Raw genomic sequence first — 20,535 nt, forward strand, 5'->3', positions numbered from 1 at the left:
TTTATAACCTTTAATTGTGTTAATGAATACCCATTATGATAGGCATAATATCAAGCAAAACCTTCTGGTAATTATTGTGAACATTAATTAGTATTGGTTGCACGTTATAACATTTATATTATCAAGCCGGTCACCAGAATCTGCTAATGCAGTCTTTTCCCTGGGGAATGGAAAGATCCACTGGATGTGCTGTTTTATTTCTCCTGACGGAAACTCCCAGTTTCCTCCTCCCCCCTCAGCTCCCTGCGTTGGTGCTATTTGAGCTAAGCACTGCTATCCGATCTCACTTGCACTATGCACAGTTGTTCATTCTCTGCGTTCCCTCAGCATGTCTCTGCCAACACAGCAGCCACAGTTCCAGTCTCCTCGGCCATGCGCTCATGCTCTCTACTCTGGGTCTTGCCTCTGGTCCTCCTCCTGCTGCCCTCGGGGTCAAGTTGCCCCAAAGGCTGTATCTGTAAAGATGCACATACCATAGACTGTAGGGACTTGGGACTCTCTGATCTGCCGACCGGCATCTTCCCTCTAGTTGTTAGGAAGCTCCTGATGAGCAACAACCAAATCCAGGAGATACCAGCTGACTTCTTCATGTACTATGGCGACCTGGTCTACCTAGACCTCAGCAACAACTCACTATCCACCATCAGTAAAGGAACCTTCAGTACCACAAAACTGATCTACTTGGACCTGAGATACAACAACTTCTCCCAGCTGAGTTCTGGTGCCTTTAGCTCGGCACACAGGCTGATCATGCTACGACTGGGGAACAATCCAAACCTGGAGAAGGTGGACAAGGAAGCCTTCCAGAGTTTGAACGTCCTCCAGGTGTTGGAGCTGAACGACAATGCGCTGGAGGTCTTGAGCGTCACGGTCCTCAGTTCTTTACCATCCCTTCGGACACTGAGGCTAGAGGGAAACCCCTGGCTCTGTAACTGTACTTTCGCTCATCTTTTCCTCTGGTTGAAAGACAATGCTGATGTTCTGCCCACAGGTTAGTGCTCATCACTGTCACTGCTTCCTCTACTGTTTAGAGTAAGTGAGCATCATTTTCAATGGCAGGGACCGAACAAATATTAAATATGATGAAAATTAATGTTTTTCAATCATATTTGAGTAAAGGGAAATAAGGGAAAATACCGTATATAGCTGTCAGTGTTGAAGATCGGTCACTTCTGCCAGGAATTAGGTGGAATGCTATGCTAAGTCTCTCACTTATCATTAGAGTTCCTGCTCCTGACTGTTATGCGATGGCTCACAAAACACCTCTGGACTTGTCTATCTGTTCCGACTCTGGTAGAGTCACACTCCAGCTGGGAGCCTGCGGAAGAGGGAAGAAAGATAAATTACATTAGTATACACATTCATCAGATGAATAGTTATGTAAATTGGCAAACAAAAGAAGTTAATTGGCAGGTTAGTATTTGCATACTAGCATGCCCTGACCAAGAGGTTTTAATTACTAATAGATTGTCATTTTCAATGAAAAAATAATAAGATCAATTCTCTTTATGTATGAGTGATTGTGTGTGTGTGTGTGTGTGTGTGTGTGTTGTGGTAGGCTGGAAGGGGGTGTCCGTCAGAATTGTTTAAGTCCAAGCTAATGATGTTTTCTCCAAGAAGTCCCAGATAGACTGACTAGCTCAGGGTTAAATAGATCAGCCAGGACTTTCAGGTTAGATCTATTTCTGCAGTGGATGGAACAATCTTATCAGGCAGTAGGTCTTATGGGGATTGGCCTCTGCATCTCGGCACTAGAATAGCACTGGGAAGGTTAAGGGTAGTGCTTTGGTAGAGTACTTGTTCTTGATTAGTTTTCATCTGCCCTGCTAGAGGAGGTAGTGTGTGGGGGTGAGAGAGAAAGAGAGGGAGAGGGTTAGAAAGAGTGAAAGAAAGAGAGAGAAAAAAGGGGGGGGAGAGATAGAGAGAATGAGAGAAAGAGAGAAAGGGAGAGAGAGAGGGGAGAGAGAGAAATGAAGAGAGAAAGAGAAAGAGAGAGAGAGAGAGAAAGAGAGAGAACACGCAGACTGAAGACCACCTAAGGATGAACTGTGATGCTTTCCTTAGTTAAACAGCCTGCTTGCTCTCACTACTGACGCTCACAAATAAAGAACGAGTGGTGTCAGATTATCTATCAGCATCCAAGTAAATGGGATCACTGGTTTCAGGAGGCTGCCTGTACAGGGACAGGTTCAGTGCTAGCTGCTCCCGTATGATATAATTCTCAGGCACCCGTGCATATGTGTATTGTATCTGCATGTTTAACAATCCCCCACCAACGTGGATCTACACAAACTGCAGAGTGCGTCCTAGAAGACCAGTATTAGAAAATAAAGAAATTGACTTGATATTAACCTTCTGGTGTAGCCTTTGAAGCCTTCAAACTCAAATCAGAAATTAAGTAACAGTTTGGTAATACTTCTGGGCCCTGTAGCTGTTTTGGCTTCTAGAGAATATTGTCACAGTCTGAAAGACTTGTTTACTGCTAGATGTACACTTGGGGAGTCCATCCCAGCAACTTCCTACACAATACAAGAAAATGAAACTCAGGATTGTGTATGGTGACATATAAGTACTTTAATAGTACTTTTATTTTAAACTTTGAACTTGAACTTTGATATCTCCAGAGTACAGCTTGGACATTAATTGTCCCTCAGCAGCAATAGAATTGCATTCAGTCGCCTGAGCAAAGGAAGAAATAAAACATCCTCTTGCTCTTCATCATTATTGGTGTCTGTGTGTGAGTGTATGTCTGTCTGTGTGAGTATGTTTGTCTATGTCTGTGTGTGTGTGTGTGTGTGTGTGTGTGTGTATGTTTGTGTCTGTGTGTCTATGTCTGAGTATGTGTGTGTGTGTATCTGTGTCTGTGTGAGCATGTTTGTGTCTGTGTCAATGTGCATGAGTGTGTATGTGTGTGCACGTGCGTGTCTGTGTGAGTATATTTGTGTCTGTGTGTCTATGTCTGTGTCAGTGTGTGTGAGTACGTATGTTTGTGTGTGTCTCTGTGTGAGTATGTTTGTGTCTGTGTGTCCATGTCTGTGTCAGTGTGTGTGAGTACGTGTGTGTGTGTGTGCGTGTGTGTGTGTGTGTGTGTGTGTGTGTCTGTGTCTGTGTGTGTGAGTGATTGTTTTATCGCATAGTAAGAGGTTTGATTGACTTGGTCCATCAAGTCAGTGCCAGCTCTCAAAACATCCCCAGCAGTCCCATTTCCTCATTTATTTTTTACAGACTATTCCCCCCTCACATGCCTATTATTGCCACCCCAATTCTCTACCACCCACCCACAAGGGGTAATCTAATTTAAAGCTCTCAATTAACCTAACAGCCAGGAATTTGAAATGTGGGAGTTTGATGCTTGATAGAAATTCACTGTTAAACTGTAAAACAGGGGGTTCCCAACCGTGTCATGCCATGGAGCCTTACCATTATCCAAGGGGTCCGCGGACCCCAGCTTGAAAAGCTCTGATGGACAGCAACTACTAGTTGCTCAGCCTGCCTTGGCCCGTAAAGGGTGAGACATGGTCTATCAATAAGTCAGCAGTCAAGTGAGAGATTGTGGAGAAAACTAAAGAGGAAGTGGATTTGTTTTATATGGATGTGAAACTGGATAAGAGAATATGGGATCCAGTATGTTTCCTGATTGCTAAATGATACGAGGGGTCACAGTTTGAGGATAGAGGGGAAGCCTTTTAGGACCGAGATTAGGAAAAACTTCTTCACACAGAGAGTGGTGAATCTGTGGAATTCTCTGCCACAGCAAACTGTTGAGGCCGGTTCATTGGCTGTGTTTAAGAGGAAGTTAGATATGGCCCTTGTGGCTACAGGGGTCAGGGGGTATGGAGGGAAGGCTGGGTTCTGAGTTGGATGATCAGCCATGATCATAATAAATGGCGGTGCAGGCTCGAAGGGCCGAATGGCCTACTCCTGCACTTATTTTCTATGTTTCTATGTTTCTATGATATGCTTGTAATTGGTGCCACCACCCATTCTCCGCACAGCCTCACTCTAACCCTTCACCCTGTCAACCACTTGTCCTAAATAAGATGTTTGGAAGACTGTTTTACTTGAGAAATCTTTGTGATGTTTGGTGTTCCCAATTGGGATAAAGCTGGAGTAGCTGGAGTGGGAAGCTGGCAAATGGACAAATCCCTGTGTGGCCTACTGTGAGGGCAGGGTAGTCAATGCCATTTTTGGTTGTGGTTACTGATGAAGAGTAAGGGGACTAGGATGATGGAAATTCTGTCAGTGGCATTGATGGATGGTAACTTGGCAACGTGGCAGACACTGAGCCAACGGGCTACTGAGCTCTCAGTGGGGAAAGAAAGATAAAACACAGAGCAGGCTGCAATTCAGATCAAACTTGACATCCTCCTGCTTCAGCTAGTTGTTGCTTGAGATATTCAACCAAGGGTGTCATAACACAAGCCTGACCTCCATGTTTTCCAGTAGGAAATTTTCGAAAGTGACCAGAAGCAAAGATGCATCAGACCACTATTGTCTTGAGTGAAAGTGAAAAAAAATTATATACCAGAACAACTTGAAACTGATAATTGCAAAAAGCCTGTTGATTTGCTCCAGTGTTTTCTGTTCCACTGTCTTGCCTTAGCCACACAAAACACAAATAAGTTCACAAAATCTATTTTTAACTACACTGAGTTGTTTGTACTCACCTTTCAGACATAGGCCCTTTGATCTACCAATATCGCCCCTACTTTTTTCTCCAACTGAAAGCTAACATGTTTTTTTTCTCTTTCCTGTTCAACCAAAAGGTCTAGCACCTGAACTGTTATCTCTTGCTCCTTCTGCCAAATGTTCCTATTATAAAGTAGAATTTCAGTGGACGGCAAATTGTAAATTCTAAAAAAAAGCAAAGTGTGATAATGGCAAAAAAAACATTTATCTTGTCTAGACCACAGACGGTAGGGAACAATATGATAATAAACTGTCATATTTGCCAAACAGTTAATGGATTAGCGAAAATAAGGTCAATTAATTTGATGGAAGCAAACTCAAGGGCAGTTTACAGTCAAAACAACCAGACAAGGTTTTCTATAAAAGGACAAATGACATTATTGTTTTTTTTTAACGTTGACCAAGATGAGGATGTTAAGGCTGGGTATTTGTGCTACACCTGCACACTCACCTCCTCCCTCACCTCCATTCAGGGCCCTAAACAATCCTTCCACATGAGGCAACACTTCACTGGCCAATCTGCTGGGGTCCACTGTAGCGTCCGGAGCTCCCGATGTGGCCTCCTCTACGTTGGTGAGATCATTGTAAATCGGGGGGCCTCCGCTTCATCGAGCAGCTCTGCTCCATTCGCCAAAAGTGGAACTTCCTGGCGGCCAAACATTTTAATTCTCATTGCCGTTCCAGTTCCAACATGCCGGTCCATGGCCTCCCTTTGTGCCACGATGAGGCCCCCCTCAGGATGGAGGAGAAAGACCTTATATTACGTCTGGGTAGCTTCCAACCTGATGGCATGAGTATCGATTTCCCCTTCCAGCAACAAAACATCCCGTCCCCTCCCCTCTTCTTCAATTCCCAACTCTAACCTTGTCCCTCTATTCACCTGCCTATCACCTTCCCCTGGATCCACTGCTCCTTCCTTTTCTCCCCTGGTCCGCTCTCCTCTCCTATCAGATTCTCTCCTCTCCAGCCCTCTATCTTTCCAACCTATCTGGCTTCACCTATCACCTTCTAGCTATCCTCCTTCCCTTTCCCCCACCGTCTATTTATTCCGGCATCTTCCCCTTTCCTTTCCAGCCCTGCAGAAGGGTCTTGGTCTGAAACATCAACTGTTTATTCAATTCCATAGACGCTACAGAATCTGCCGGCTTCCTACAACATCTTCAATGGCTGCTGTTGACAACTAGTATCACAGAGCACAGAGAGTCAAAGAGGCATGCCGCAGAGAAACAGGCCATTCAGCCCACTGAGATCATACTAACCATCACCCAACAGACGTTTAACCTAATAGGAGAGTTACCAGACAAAACCTGCCCACACAGAATGAGATGATCAGAAATGTGAATGAAAACCTGGACAAAAAGGAAGCTGATCAGAGTTTCTAAAAGGACAAGGGAGAAGAAGAAAGATTGCAATGAAATTCCAGATCATAAATGTAGCTGGAATAGGAATATTATTATCACTGTACCAAAATACAGTGAAAGGGTTGTCTTGCAAACTGTTGACACAGATAACATCATTTCACAGTGCACTGAGGTAGAAGAGGGTAGAACAATAACAAAGCCCAGTCAGTATCGATTGGCAGGAACATCTCCTCCACAATCACCATCAGTGTAGGGGCACCACAGGGTTGTGTGCTTAGCCCCCTGCGTTACTCAGTTTATACCTATGATTGTGCGGCTAAGTAGAGCTCCAGTGCCGTATTTAGGTTTGCTAACAACACAACTGTTGTTGGCCGGATCAAATGCGGTGACGAACTGGCATATAGGAAGGAGACTGAGAATCTGGCTGAATGGTGCCGCAATAACCTCTCACTCACCATCAGAGAAAACAAGGAGCTGATTACTGACCACAGGAGGAAGAAATCGGAGGACTATGCGCCAATCCCCATTAGGGGATCAGAGTATAGAGGGCCAGTACTTTTAAATTCCTTGGCGTTATCATATGGGGGGATCGGTGCTGGGACCAGCACATAAGTACCATCACAAAGGCATGACAGCACCTCAGCTTCCTTAGAAGTGGAGAGTGGATGCACAGTGCAGAGGATCCTAATCGGTTGCATCACAGCCTTGTATGTAAAGATCAATGCCCAGGAACGGAAAAATCTACAGAAAGTGGAGGATACAGACTAATCCATCACAGGCGAAGCACTCCCCACCGTTGAGTAAATTTACACGACATGCTTCCACAAGAAGGCGACATCCATCACCAAGGATCCCTATCAACCAGGCCATGCTCTCTTCTCACTACTACCATCAGGCAGGAGGTATAAAAGCCTTAGGTCCCACACTACCACGTTTTGGAAAAGTTATTACTCTACACCAATTGGGCTCCTGAATGGACTTGGATAGCATCACTCACCACAACTTTGGACTGATTCTACAGCCTATGGGCTCACTTTGAAGGACTCTATGACAAGTTCTCAGTGCTGTCTTTATATTTGCATGAATTGCCTTCTTTTGCACATTGGTTGTTTGCCAGCTTTTATGTATTGTTTTTGTAAACTCTGTTGTATTTCTTTTTTTTTATGTAAATACCTAAAAGAAAATGAATCTCAAGGTATGATAAGATATATATACTTTGATAACAATTTTTAATTTGAATGCAGAATGAAGTGTAAAAGCTACAGAGAAAGTGCAATGCAGGGTAAACAATGAGGTGCAAGATCATAACTGTACAAGAAGGGCCAGAGTCACCTCTACTTCCTGAGGAGACTGAGTGCATTCAGGCCTCTCCTTCACATGTTCTATTAGTCTGTTGTCGCCAGTACAAACTTCTATGTGGTGGTGTGCTGGGGCGATGGCATCAACATGGGTGATGCCAACAGGCTCAATAAACTGATTAGAAAGGCTGGTTCTGTTATAGGAGTAAAACTAGACACACTGAGGCTGTGGTAGAACAAAGGACCCTCTGGAAAATTCTGGCAATTCTGGACAATGTTTCTCACCCTCTGCATGCCACCTTGGCTGAACAGAGGAGCACTTTTAGTAATAGACTAAGATAACTGTGCTGCTCCAAACAGTGCTATATGAGGTCATTCTTACCCTCAGCCATTAGGCTCTATAATGAGTCAACCTACAGATGGGGAAGTTATGACCCCCTCTGGTTAGACAGTTTCAGATAACTTATTTTTTTTACTCTTCCTTTCCTCTCTTCCAATATTTGTATATCTGTGCACTTGTAATGCCACTGTGATGCGGTAATTTCCTTTGGCATCAATAAAGAATCTGTCTATCTATCTATCTACAACGAGGTAGATTATGAGGTCAAGAATTCAATGTATTGTACCAGAGAACTATTTTATAGTCTTATAACAGTGCCTGTGGCTAGCAATTTTGGAACAATTTAAAATCAAGTTCACAGGAACATAGATGAAATTTCAACAAGTAGGGACTACAAGAAGGGATTTGAAAACAAGAATGTAAAGTCACTGCTAACCAGGAGCCAGTGTAAGTTAATAAACAGGAGTGAAGTTGGCAGGACGCAAAACAAGTCAGTGCACATGAAAAGCCAAGTTCTATATGACATTGTGTTTATGGAAGCTAGCCAGGAGAGCTTTGCCATTGATATTACCAGAAAAAACAATGATGAAGGGGTTTCGGCAGCAGATAAGGACAGAGAAAGGCAACATCATGGAGAAGAAAGTGGACAATGATGAAACAAATATGAGGTTTAAAGTCACCTCTAAAGTGAAACCAGGATACCCGGTGGAGGTCTGATGCTTTTGCTGAGGAAGGTGAGGGGAGGGGGAGGGTCGATGCTTTGCTGTTGTTTGTGCATGGGAGCGGGGTCTTTGGGGTACAAACATTTCCTGTCATTCATTTTTTGGGAGTTTTCTTCTGTTTTGTGGATGTCTGTGAAGAGTAAGAATTTCAGGTTGTATATTGTGTTCATTCTCTGATATTAAATGGAACAATTGAATGGGCATCCTTAATTATAATCTGTTAAACTTTAGAAAAGTGAGAAGGCGTTAAATTGAAATATATAAAACCCTGAGTGTTCTTGACAAAGTGGATTTGAAGAGGTTATTTTCCCTTGTTTAAGAATCTAGGATTGATGGCACTGTTTAAAAACAGAGCATTGCCTATTTCAAATAGAGTTGAGCCATAGTTTTCTAGGTTTGTGAGACTTTTCGTGTCTCTCCCTCAAAAGGGCTGGAAGCAGAGTTTATGAATATTTTAAAGACAGAGTTAGATAGATTTGTGATAAGCAAGGGATGGAAGGTTAGTGCAGGTAGCTCAGGCTACAGTAGGGCAGCCAACGTCACATTGAAATGTGGAACAGGTACAAGCGATAAGGTGACATATCGCTGCTTTTAATTCAGACGTTCAGGGTCAAATACGTTGTGAATAGATTTCTTCAGTTTCAGATAGACACAAGGGAGAAGGATAGATTACCAGGGGACATTGCTAGAGATAGAAAACAATTTGATCTTCTAGGTATTTTATTGAAGAAAGCTGTTGTAGCTACAATAGTTTTTGTTGGACAAGTAGCGTGACAAATCGAGATGGCGGAGGGGTCAGAAGAGGTGGTGCTGGGCATCTTCTGTGTACATGTGGAAATTATTGGAGGAGACCACATTTCAATTCACGCAGTAGTTTTCTACAAAATCTCTGGGCAGCTGCAGTGTGCAAACTCAACTAGTCAATGGAATATGTCAGTGAAAATATAACAGACTTTGTCTGAAAATATGAATATTCAGACTTTGAGATAGAACATCTGCAGGATCTCTTGTGCTTGAGATAGAGAAGTAACATTTTCATTCTTGATACACAGTGGTACTCCAATATTCTTCTTTGTCATGTTTGGTTACAAGTATTGTGAAGGTGCCGGAAGTCTTCAAGAATTCCTAACCTGTATCTACATCAAGCATGCCCACTTGATTAGCGAATCATTGCAACCATAGAAACAATCACTTTCAGATCACTTCCATAGTACAAGATGAGGTGACAGATTTAATCATCTGAAAAAGACTTCTATTTCCATGTTCGAGCCATTTAATGATGTGAACAATGTACTGGCTTATTTTCCATGAATGCGATCGTCCTCAGACCTGCCCTTGCGTGCTCACATTAGAATAGAACGGAAATAGATTTAGGCAAGGATCAATCAACACTTTTTGCAGGCTCACATACAGTGAATAAGTTATCTTTAACCCCTAATGTACAGATGCCAAGAGAGGGAGGTTTTCCTGGTACAGTATCTATGTGACACAGCTCAGTCGTGGCTCGTAGTTATAAGAAATCAAGAGTGTAATTCTTGCTTAATGATGATATGGTATTGGCATTGACAGGAGATGGGTGTCTACTTGCAAAGCCCACTGCAAAAACAATTCTCTTTCTCGCTAAGTAGTAAACATGGGAAAAGGATCGGAAAGACTCACTTTAGACCTCAAACCTCTTCTGTCATTTATTATATCGTGACTGTTTTAGCTGAAACAACAATCGGTGGTAAGTGCAGGGTCCACCTACATAATGCTGGGCATGTTAGAAGGGACAAAAGTTTGATAGGCCACCTGGTCTTATGTATAATATAAGATTGTTTGTGCTAATTCCTTCAAGGATTCGGCGCGATCCAGTGCTCCTTGCCCAGGGATAGGAGGAAGGTCACCCTCAGTGAGTTATCTGACAACAGTTTCAACGAATGCGAGTATTCCCTGACTCTGACTGACTACCTGATCATCTTCTTCTCCGGCGTCTGCGTCTCCATCACCGCCATCACCACAAGCTTCTTCTTGGCCAACATGGCGCAATGCTTCCAGAGACTGGGATTATTCAAGGACAACGACGAAGAAGAGGATTATTAACTGCGAGAAACAGACACCAAAAAAAAACGTGCATCATCATGATTTTTCTTAAGTATTTCATTTCAAAAGAAATGTTTTCTACTTAAATATAAAGTTGCATATTAAAATGTAATATTTGCCTCTGTGGGAGAACTGAAATATTAAAATTATTTTGCTTTTTAATTATGTTTGCAAGACATGACTTATATTACCACGAATACAGGTCAAGAGGAAATCTATAAAGGAACAGAGGAGCCTGATCGGCCCTTCCCGTCATTATCAGGAGCAGGAGGCCATTCAGCATCAAACTCACTTTCCTCCATTCGGTTAGTTTTGGCTTGATGGTAGATTAACTCCATCTATCTGCTCTGATTGCTTTTAACAGAATTACAGGTAAATGTTTTGACTCCCACTTCTGGAACTTACAAGGCTGTGAGGCCGAAGTGAGGAAAGCTTACAGAAAGCTCATCTTTTAATTATGAATAAATTTTTGTCCTTGAGTCTGGGTGACAGAACCAACTCAATCTGTAGTCTGAATCTGAGCTCTCGGTTGATACTTATGCCCCCTCTCAAGCAGATGAGTGATGGGCAGCCTCTCCTCCATCTGCTATCTGAGAAACACCCCATCCACGGTCATCTGGCCTCTTTAAAAACAAGGAGGAACGTCTGCTGGAAGTAGTGACATTACGTGGAGAAAAATGGGGCTGTACCCCCCTAAGGCAGAAAACAGAGAGAAATCACTGATAATTGTCCCAAGTACACAACTCAGACTGTGCAAAGCCACTGCTCTACCAGCAAGGACAAGGCCAGCAGGAACAAGGGAACACAACTATCTATAGGGTCCTCCCAAGTTGCACACCATCTTCAATGGGTTTAATCAGGATACTTTCACTTAAAGCACCTACACTTGAAAGACTCCAATGCTCCCAGAGATGGTTTCCTTCCCCTTCTCAAAGACAATAAGGATGGTCAAAGCATGCTGTTATTACCAATAACTGCCATATTCTGGTAAAATAATCCATGGAAAGGTCATTACAGGGCTTCACAAGGCTTCTCTTTAAACTACTAAAATGAACTAATTACTTATTAGGCTTGTAGCTGAGACTGAAATGAGGTTACTGGCAACGTAGTAATTTAATTAAACAAGACATCAAACTGGAACTAATTAAATAAGTATTGAATGAAGGGTCAGGTGGAGAGTTGTAGACGCAGGAGGTGGGAACTGGTGGACCCCTTGTGGTTCCTGGTCATCAGGTCTATGGCTCAAAGCTGATGACCTGGAATCCGAGCTTCAAACACTGTAACACATCAGAAGGGGGAGAGTTTACCTGGTTTCACTGTGTTTCAGGTGGCAGTCACCCCTGTTAGATTAACTGTTTCAAATTTGGTCTGTGGCCAGGGACAAGGGGTGTGAGTGCTGGAGGAGCCTCAGTCCTTGAGCTTGTCAAACAAGTCTGAGATTCTTCAAAGTCCAAAATACACTTACTATCAAAGTATGTATACTTTATACAACCATGAGATTCGTCTCCTTACAGGCAGTCACAAAACAAAGAAACCCCAATCGAACATGTTAAAACAAACTATCGAACACCCATTGTGCAGAGAGAAAAAATACAAATCGCGCAAGCAATAAAAGTAAGCAAATGGCATTCAAGACTGAAGTTCAGAGAAGTGAGTTGTCAATCCCTGCAGCTGATTCAGAAGCCCACTCGCTGCAGGCCACAGCCTCAGTTCAGCGCAGAGGTGAGTAAACCTCGTAGAGCAGTCAGCTGAAGTTCAGAGCAGAGACCCCACTCTGTGGGCAACAGAGCGGGATCTAGGAAAGATGAGCAACCAAACTGTGGCACTGTGGTTCAGGAAGCTGTTCAAGGGGGCGGGGGAGAGAATAGAAATGTAATTGTAAATGAAGTTGGATCGTAAGGGGAATATAATCATTCTCTGTCACAAAGATCAAGAGTCCCAAAGTCTGTGTTGCCTGCCTAAACTTTTCCTCTGACTTGCAGAGCAATTTGGAGTTGGAGAGGAAAGATCCAGCTGTTGTGGTCCATGTGAATACCACAATGTAAGAAGGACAAAGGAAGAGGTTCTGCTGAGGGAATTTGAGTCAATTAAAACACAGAACCAAAAAGTTAGTAAGCTAAGGACTGCTACCTGATACCTAATAAAGGACTGCCACATGCAGAATTGGTACAGGGCCAATATAATTAGAGAGTTAAATGCATGGCTCAAGGTGGGAGAAGTGGGTTTGAATTTTCGGGACATTTTGGACCACTACTGGGGAAGGAGGGAGCTGTTCCAATGGAATTGGCTCCACGTGAACCTTGCTGAGACTAGCATCCTGGAGAATAGAATAACTAGGGCTGCGGATGGGGCTTTAAACTAAATAGTATGAAGGGGTGAGATCAATAGATTGGAAAAGTGTAGATAAAGTAAAAAGAAAGTGCAGGAGATGTTACTTAGTCTCCAGAACAAAAAAAAAGAAATGTTAAGAAAGGGATAAGAATTTAACTTCAGGCAACATGGAGACAACTTGGAGAAGGAGGAGAAGATGGCCGCATGATGCAGCGCATGCGGCCACTCCAATGAATGATATCTTAATCTGTCAAGTAGGGTACCGTGCACAATTCTGATTTGATGGAGAGACATGAGAGTACGGAGGAACATCTGGAGAAACTTCTGAAATGCCCGCTTCACTGCCGCTGTTACTGTGTGGTCCAGAATCTCCAGAGGAGAAGGCCCCGAATCCTCGGCTTTGCTTGTTTTGGCGGCCAGGGTGAGGTCGAAGGCGCTCAGCAGAGGATGGCGCTCGGGAGGCTGTATTGGGGGGGCTAGTCGGAGGCTCGAAGTTTTCGGATGGACGGACTCAGTGTGGGCTGTTGTCAGGTGCTTCCAATACATCGGCAGTTGTCAGTGCCTGGAGGTTTATGGCAGGGAGTTTCTCCCTTTTGCCACCTGCTGTCGGGGACTTGGGAGTCAATCAGGACTTTGAGACTTTTTTTACCATGCTCATGGTCTGCTCTTCATCAAATTATGGTATTGCTTTGCACTGCTGTAACTATATGTTATAATTATGTGGTTCTGTCAGGGTTAGTCTTTGGTTTGTCCTGTTTTTCTGTGATATCACTCTGGAGGAACATTGTATCATTTCTTAATGCATGCATGCATTTCTAAATGACAATAAACGAGGACTGAGTGTTCTCATAATCTAACTTTAAGAAGGCGATGGTGAATGCAGAACTGAAGCTATTATGTTTTAATGTACGCAGTATATAAAGCATGATTGGTAAGCTTAAGGCACACTTAGAAATTGTCAGGTACAATGTTATGGGCATCCTGGAGTCATGGCAGAAGGAAGATCGCAGCGGGGGAGTGAAACATTCAACGATATGCATCCTATTGAAAATACGAGCAGGTTGACAGATGGGTGCCTTAATTGGTAAAATATGAAATCAAATCTTTAGCAAGCTGTGACAAAGGGTCAGAAGTTGTAGAATCCTTGTGAACAGAGTTGAGAAACTGCAAGGGTAAAAGACTCTGATGGGAATTATATACAGGCCATCAAATGATAGCTGGGATGTGGAGTACTGTACAAATGATAATGGAGTTGGAAATGGCAGGCAAGAAAGGCAATGCTACAGTGGTCATAAGAAATCTCAATATACTAGTGGACAAGTAAAATCAGAGAAACAATTTGTGGAATGCTTATGTGGTGGCTTTTTAGAGCAGCATTTTGTCAAGCCCTCTATGGAAAAGGCAAACTCTGGATTTAGTGTTGTGCAATGAACCAGATTTTATAGGGAGTTTAAGATAAAGGAACCCTTAGATTACAAGTGTTCGGAATATTATAGAATTCATCCTGTATTTTGAAGGGGAGAAACTAAAATCAGATGTATGAATAATAAAGTTGAATAAGCATAAGAATAAGTGTTGGGCATATGGCCAAGTGGTTAAGGCATTCATCTAGTTATCTCAAGGTCGCTAGTTCGAACCTCAGCTGTGGCAGCGTGTTTGTGTCCTTGAGCAAGGCACTTAACCACACATTGCTCTAGTGTCTGTGCGAGGAGAGTCGCCCCTCACAGATTTCTAACCTGCGCCTTGCAAGGCATGAAAATGCCCGACACAGACCTCTCATGGTCTGAGTCGACGTTCCCTCCCCTCCCTCCCCTCACCATGAATAAACATAACTACAGAGGCATAAGAGAGGAGCTGGCCAAAGTTGAATTGAAGAGGATCTGAGCAGGGATGTCTGTGGAGCAGCAATGGCAGGAATTTCTGCGAGTAATTTGGAAAATGCAGGATCGCAAACAAGCAGCATTCCAAAAGGAGAATGAGACAACTCCTTTTGGAATGCTGACAAGAGATGTCAAAATCAGCACAAAAGAAAAAGATAGGGCATACTATTGTAAAAATTAGTGGGAAACTAGAAGGGTTTAAACTCCAACAAAAGGTAACTAATAAAAGGTATAAGGGGAGAAATATGAAATATGAAGGTAAGCTAGCCAAAAATAAAAGATACCAACTTTTTTCAGATATGAGTGAAAGAGAGTCAAGAGTGGATATCAGACCATTGTAAAACGATGCTGGGGAAGAAGAATTGGGAAAGAAAGAAATGGCGGATGAACTGAATAAGTACTTTCCATCAGTCTTCAGTTTGGAAGACAATATGTCAGAAATTCAAGAGAGTAAGGGGCAGAAGTGAATGTAGTCACAACTAATAAGCAGAAGGTGCAGCAGAAAGGAAACTATAGACCTGTTAGCCTGATATCAATGGTTGGGAAGTCATTGGAATCGATTGTTAGGGATGAGATTATGGAGTACCTGGAGACACATGACAAGATAGGCCAAAGCCAGCATAGTTTCCTGAAAGGAAATCCTGCTTCACTAACCTACTGCAATTTTTTGAGGAAATTGCAAGCAGGGTAGACAAAAGAGATGCAATAGATGTGGTGTACTTGGATTTTCAAAAGGCCTTTGACAAGGTGCCACACATGAGGCTGCTTAGGAAGATAAGATCCCATGGAATTACAGGGGAGTTACTAGAATGGCCTACTTCTGCTCCTATATCTTATGGTCTTATGGGTGTTGTTTACTTGGATGTTCAGAGGCTTTTGAAAAGGTGCTGCACATGAGGTTGCTTAATAAGAGCCCATAGTATTACAGGAAAGATCGCAGCATGGATAGAAGATTGGTTGTTTTGTAGAAGGCAAACAATGGGAATAAAGGAGGCCTTTTCTGGTTAGCTGCTGGTGTCTAGTGGCGTTCCATGGGAGTCGGTGTTGGGACCACTGCTTTTCACATTATTTTAATGACCTGAATGACAGAATTGACGGCCTTGTGGCCATGTTTGTGGAGGATACAATGATAGGTGGATGAGCAGGTAGTGTTGAGTAAGGACTGTGAACAGGTTGGGAAACTAGGCAAATGGAATACAACATAAGGAAGTGTATGTCATGTACCTTCCCAGAAGGCATGGACTATATTCTAAATGGGGAAAGAATTCGAGAATCGGAGTTGCAAAGGGACTAGAGAATTCCCTAGTGGTTAACTTGCAGGTTGAGTTGGTAGTGAGGAAGGCAAATGCAATGTTAGCATTCATTTTGAGAGCAGTAGAAGACAAAAGCAAGGATGTAATGCTGTTGGTGTCGTTCACATAACATTTGGCCTATTGTGAGCAATTTTGGGCCCCATATCGAAGGAAGAATATGGTGACATTGGACAAGGTCCAGAAGAATTTTATGAGAATAATCCCAGAGATGAAAGAGTTAGCACATGAAGAATGTTTGATGGCTTTGGGCCTGTACTTATTGGAGTTTAGAAGGGTGCAGGTGGAAGAATGACTCTCACTGAAATCTTCTGAATATTGAAAGACCAGGACAGAGCAGATATGAAGAGAATGGTTCCAGTAGTTGGAGAGTCTAAGACCATAAGGCACAGACTCAGAATAAATCACATCCCTCGAGAACAAATGAGGAGGACTTTCTTTATCCGAGGGGTGGTGAATCTGTAGAATTCATTGCCACAGGTGCCTGTGGAGAAAGAGTCATTGAGCATATTTCAAGTGGAGAACTTCATTGGTAAGGGTTTTGATTAGTAAGGGTGTCAAAGTTTACAGGGAGAAGGCAAAAGAATCGGGTTCAGAGGGAAATCAGCCTTGATCGAATGGTGGTGCAGACTTGATGAGCTAACTGGCTGAATTCAGCTCCTTTGTCGTATAATAGTGAGGTGATTTAGATAGGAAATTCACAAAATGACAAAGATAAGTAAACATATTCTGCATCCTCTCAGGTTCCTTTCTCTCCAGTCCTTTACTTTTCCGACCCACCTGGCTTCATCTTTGACCTTCTAGCTATCCCCCTCCTCCCACCACCCCACCCCCTCTTTTTTAAACTGGCGTCCTTCCTTTCCAGTCCTGACGAAGAGTCTCAGCCCAAAATGGCGATTACTTATTCACTTCCATAGATGCTGCCTGACTTGCTGAATTCCCCTGGCATTTTGTGTGTGTGTTGCTCTGGGTTTCCAGCATCTGCAGAATTTCATGATGATATCCTTGCAGAATATCATCATCAGAACTGTGAGCTCTTCCTTTTAACAACATCAGGAGTTAGTTGGGAATGAATGTACATTTTACCAAGTGTGAACAAGAATGAGATCAAAACAGGGAGATAACCCTTTAGTCTCTTGGGTGTGCTGTATGTGTACCCCAGGTAGCAGCAAAAGACACCTGTTCCCCACCTCCATTCAGTGCTCCAAACTGTCCCTCCAGGTGAGGCAACACTTCACCTGCAACACCTCGGCCCTCGCCTCCATTCAGGGCCCAAACCGTCCTTCCAGGTGAGGCAACACTTCACCTGCGAATCTGCTGGGATCATCTATTGTGTCTGGTCCTCCCAGTGTGGCCTCCTCTACATTGATGAGATGTATCATAAATTGGTGGATTGCTTCGACAAGCACCTTTGCACTATTTGCACAAATGGACTGCCCAGTGGCCAAACATTTTAATTCCAATTCCTACACTTGTTCTGACATGTTGATCCATGGCCTCCTCTTGTGGCAAGCTGAGGCCACCCTCAGGGTGGAGAAGCAACACCTTCTATTCCATCTGGATAGCGTCCAACCTGAAGGCATGAATATTGATTTCTCCTTTCTCTGTTCCTCACTCTGACCTTTTGCTTCTTCTCACCTGCCTATTATTTCCCCCTGGATCTCCTCCACCTTCCCTTTCTCCTGTTGTCCACTCTCTTCTCCTATCAGATTCTTTCTTCTCCAGCCCTTGACCTTTTCCACCCACCTGGCTTCACCTATCATCTTCCAGTCAGCCTTCATCCCCTCCTCCCACCTTTTAATTCAGGCATCTCCCCTCAGCCTGTCAGATGAGTGGTGAAATGGCTTCTAGACAACACAGCAAGTCCAGTTGTCTATTTACTACTGTTTGATATACAATGGCTTGGATGACTGAGAACCTCCACGGACACATCTCCCCTTTTCTCTCTCAATGCTGAAGAAGGGTCTTGGCCCAAAATGTCAACATTTCCATAGATGCTGCCTGACCTGCTGAGTTCCTCCAGCATTTTGTGCATGTGGTGATGTCAGCAGTCGCATTCTACCTTGCATCTGAAATTTGATTCCATTAATATTAATTTTCAGCTACTGCTGTAGTCCACATTTATTATTGCTCAGTGAGGTTGAATTTCTAGAGCGTGAAACTATTTTGAAACTATCAAAGATGATGGGCTGAGTGGTGCTGTGCACGCCGTCTTTCCATGTTTATTGCGCTGGCTGCAATCAGCATGCTGCTTGGGTAGTAGAAAGTACTGTTGCTATTTGACCTGCTCCTCCTGAACTGGAGTTGCAGTTTCCAATGGATGATGTAATACAGGAAGAATGACATTGGTAAGGGCACCATGCAGCTGGAAGCATTCATGTAGAGCAAGTAAGAAACAGAATGGAGGTCCTCTGTCCTTCAATTGGATGATTTGTGACACAATAAATTGGTCAAAGCCTGGGGGGAGAAATAACTGGGTCAAAGCCAGCAACAGCTCTTAGCATTTGGCTACAATGCAAGAAATTTAATCTTCTTACCGAAGTAGCCCAAGTCAGAATTCTCCTCGCACCTCTCCTACCATCTCTATAGGTCAGAACCTTCATACTGTCACCCTAGCATATTAAATATTTGTTTTAATTCCTTCCTGTAATTTCTTTGGGATCTGTCTCAGCAGCTCTCTCTGTTTCTATCGACGTCTATCTATATTTCTATCTGTCTACTGTATATATCCAGATTATGTTGCACTGCCTTCAGAATCATTCATCAGGCGCATTTAATCCACTCTAATTCTTTTGCATACCAAGCTACAAATAGGTTCTAGTCTCCATTAGTCATATTCTTCTCACACTAGGGCTGGTTTCCTGGGGATCAGAAGGATTAGAACATCACTGGAGATATGCAAACTTGGATGGGTGCAGGTCATCCAATGGGAATGGAAAATATTAATTTCTCTCTGTATGTCAACACATCTGCATCCTGTGTCTCCTTCAGAATTTAGAATAAATAACCAGAAGAGGAGAAGATGGCGGCGCGACGGCAGCGTGCGCAGCCTCTCCGGTGATGAATATCTGTTTTCTGTCAAATAAGGGACCGTGCACAATTTTGATTTGATGGAGATGGACGGGAGAGTACGGAGGAACATCTGGAAAACTTCTGAAATGCCCGCTTCGCTGCCACTACTACTGTGTGGTAACCGGAATCTAGGGAGCAGAAGGCCCCGAAATCCTCGGCTTTGCGTGTTTCAGCGGCCGGGGAGAGGTTGAAGGCGCTCGGCAGAGGATGGAGCTAGGGAGCTATATCGGAGGGACTGGTCAGAAGCTCGGAGTTTTCAGATGGACGGACTCAGTGTCGGCTGTGGTAGGCTGCTTCCAAGGCATCGGCAAGTTGATAGTGCCTGAAGGTTTATGGCAGGGAGTTTCTCCCTTTTGCCGCCTGCTATCGGGAACTCGGGGACTTTTGAGACTTTTTTTTACTGTGCCCATGGTTTGTTCTTCATCAAATTATGGTATTGCTTTGCACTGCTGTAACTATATGTTATAATTATGTGGTTCTGTCAGTGTCAGTCTTTGGTTTGTCCTGCTTTCTGTGATATCACTCTGGAGAAACATTGTATCATTTCTCAATGCATGTATGCATTTCTAAATGACAATAAAAGAGGACTGAGTGTTCTCATAATTTAATCTAATCTAATCTAATCATTATCTTGAATAATGATTCGAACACCATTTTTGTGAAGTCAGAAGTTATCAGTCCTTGAGTCCAACTATCAAGGGTCCAGCTCCACTGCTGATGGACCAGCTGCACTTCCCATTCCAATCCCATCAGGGAGAACTGTATTTCTTAAACTTCAATGGATCTGAAAACTAAAAAGCCAGCTGTTCCAACACCACGAGTTTCATAGCAGGTTAAAATGGCAGTGGTGGTCTGGTAGCATAGGTGGTTAGCACAATGCTTTACAGCAGTGGTTCCCAACCCCTGGGCCGCGGACCGATACATTGCCGCGAAGAATGCAGCGGGGCAGCAGTGGCCGGAATGCACCCAGCACACCTTTAAGAAAAAAAGCTGAAATAAACAAGCTAATTAAACAAACTAACTAATTAATTAGTCTGGGCGGCACCTAACTATTTAGCTTGTTTATTTCGGCTTTTTGTCTTAAAGGTGTGCTGGGTGCGTTCCGGCCACCGCTGCACCACTGCGTTCTTCGTGGCAATGTATCGGTCCACGGTCCGGAGGTTGGGGTCCACTGCTTTACAGTACCAGCAACCCGGGTTCAATTCCCGCCGCTGTCCCAAGGAGTTTGTATGTTCTCCCTGTGACCGCGTGGGTATCTGCCAGGTGCCCCCGTGACCTCCCACAGTCCAAAGATGTACTGGTTGGTGGGTTAATTGGTCATTGTAAATTGTCCCGTGATTAGGCTAGGATTAAATCAGGCGATTGTTGGGCAGTGAGGTTCGAAGTGACTGGAAAGGCCAATATCGCGCTGTATCTCAATATATAAATAGATTGATCAATAAATAGATAA

General features: G+C 43.5%; 1 protein-coding gene and 1 long non-coding RNA gene across 3 annotated transcripts in view; one reads left to right on the forward strand and one right to left on the reverse strand.

Annotated features, from left to right (window-relative positions):
* Positions 1-20,535, reverse strand: part of LOC134337763 (uncharacterized) — a 77,321-nt gene that overhangs the window by 27,002 nt on the left and 29,784 nt on the right. The window contains exons 2-3 of one of the 2 annotated variants that reach the window (XR_010016060.1): positions 10,361-10,492; positions 1,138-1,318 (exon numbers count right to left, since the gene is read on the reverse strand). This is a non-coding gene — a long non-coding RNA (uncharacterized LOC134337763). Of the gene's footprint in view, positions 1-1,005; positions 1,319-10,360; positions 10,493-20,535 lie in introns of those variants that run through there. The other variant, XR_010016059.1, reaches the window with a different exon arrangement.
* On the forward strand, positions 30-10,611 carry LOC134337762 (leucine-rich repeat-containing protein 38-like). The gene is made up of 2 exons (XM_063032995.1): positions 30-991; positions 10,248-10,611. The coding sequence occupies exons 1-2, from the start codon at positions 295-297 to the stop codon at positions 10,490-10,492; spliced, it is 942 nt and encodes a 313-aa protein (XP_062889065.1). The 5' UTR covers positions 30-294; the 3' UTR covers positions 10,493-10,611.

The sequence above is a fragment of the Mobula hypostoma genome, chromosome 25, assembly GCF_963921235.1.
Source record: "Mobula hypostoma chromosome 25, sMobHyp1.1, whole genome shotgun sequence".
NCBI classification, from domain to species: domain Eukaryota; kingdom Metazoa; phylum Chordata; class Chondrichthyes; order Myliobatiformes; family Myliobatidae; genus Mobula; species Mobula hypostoma.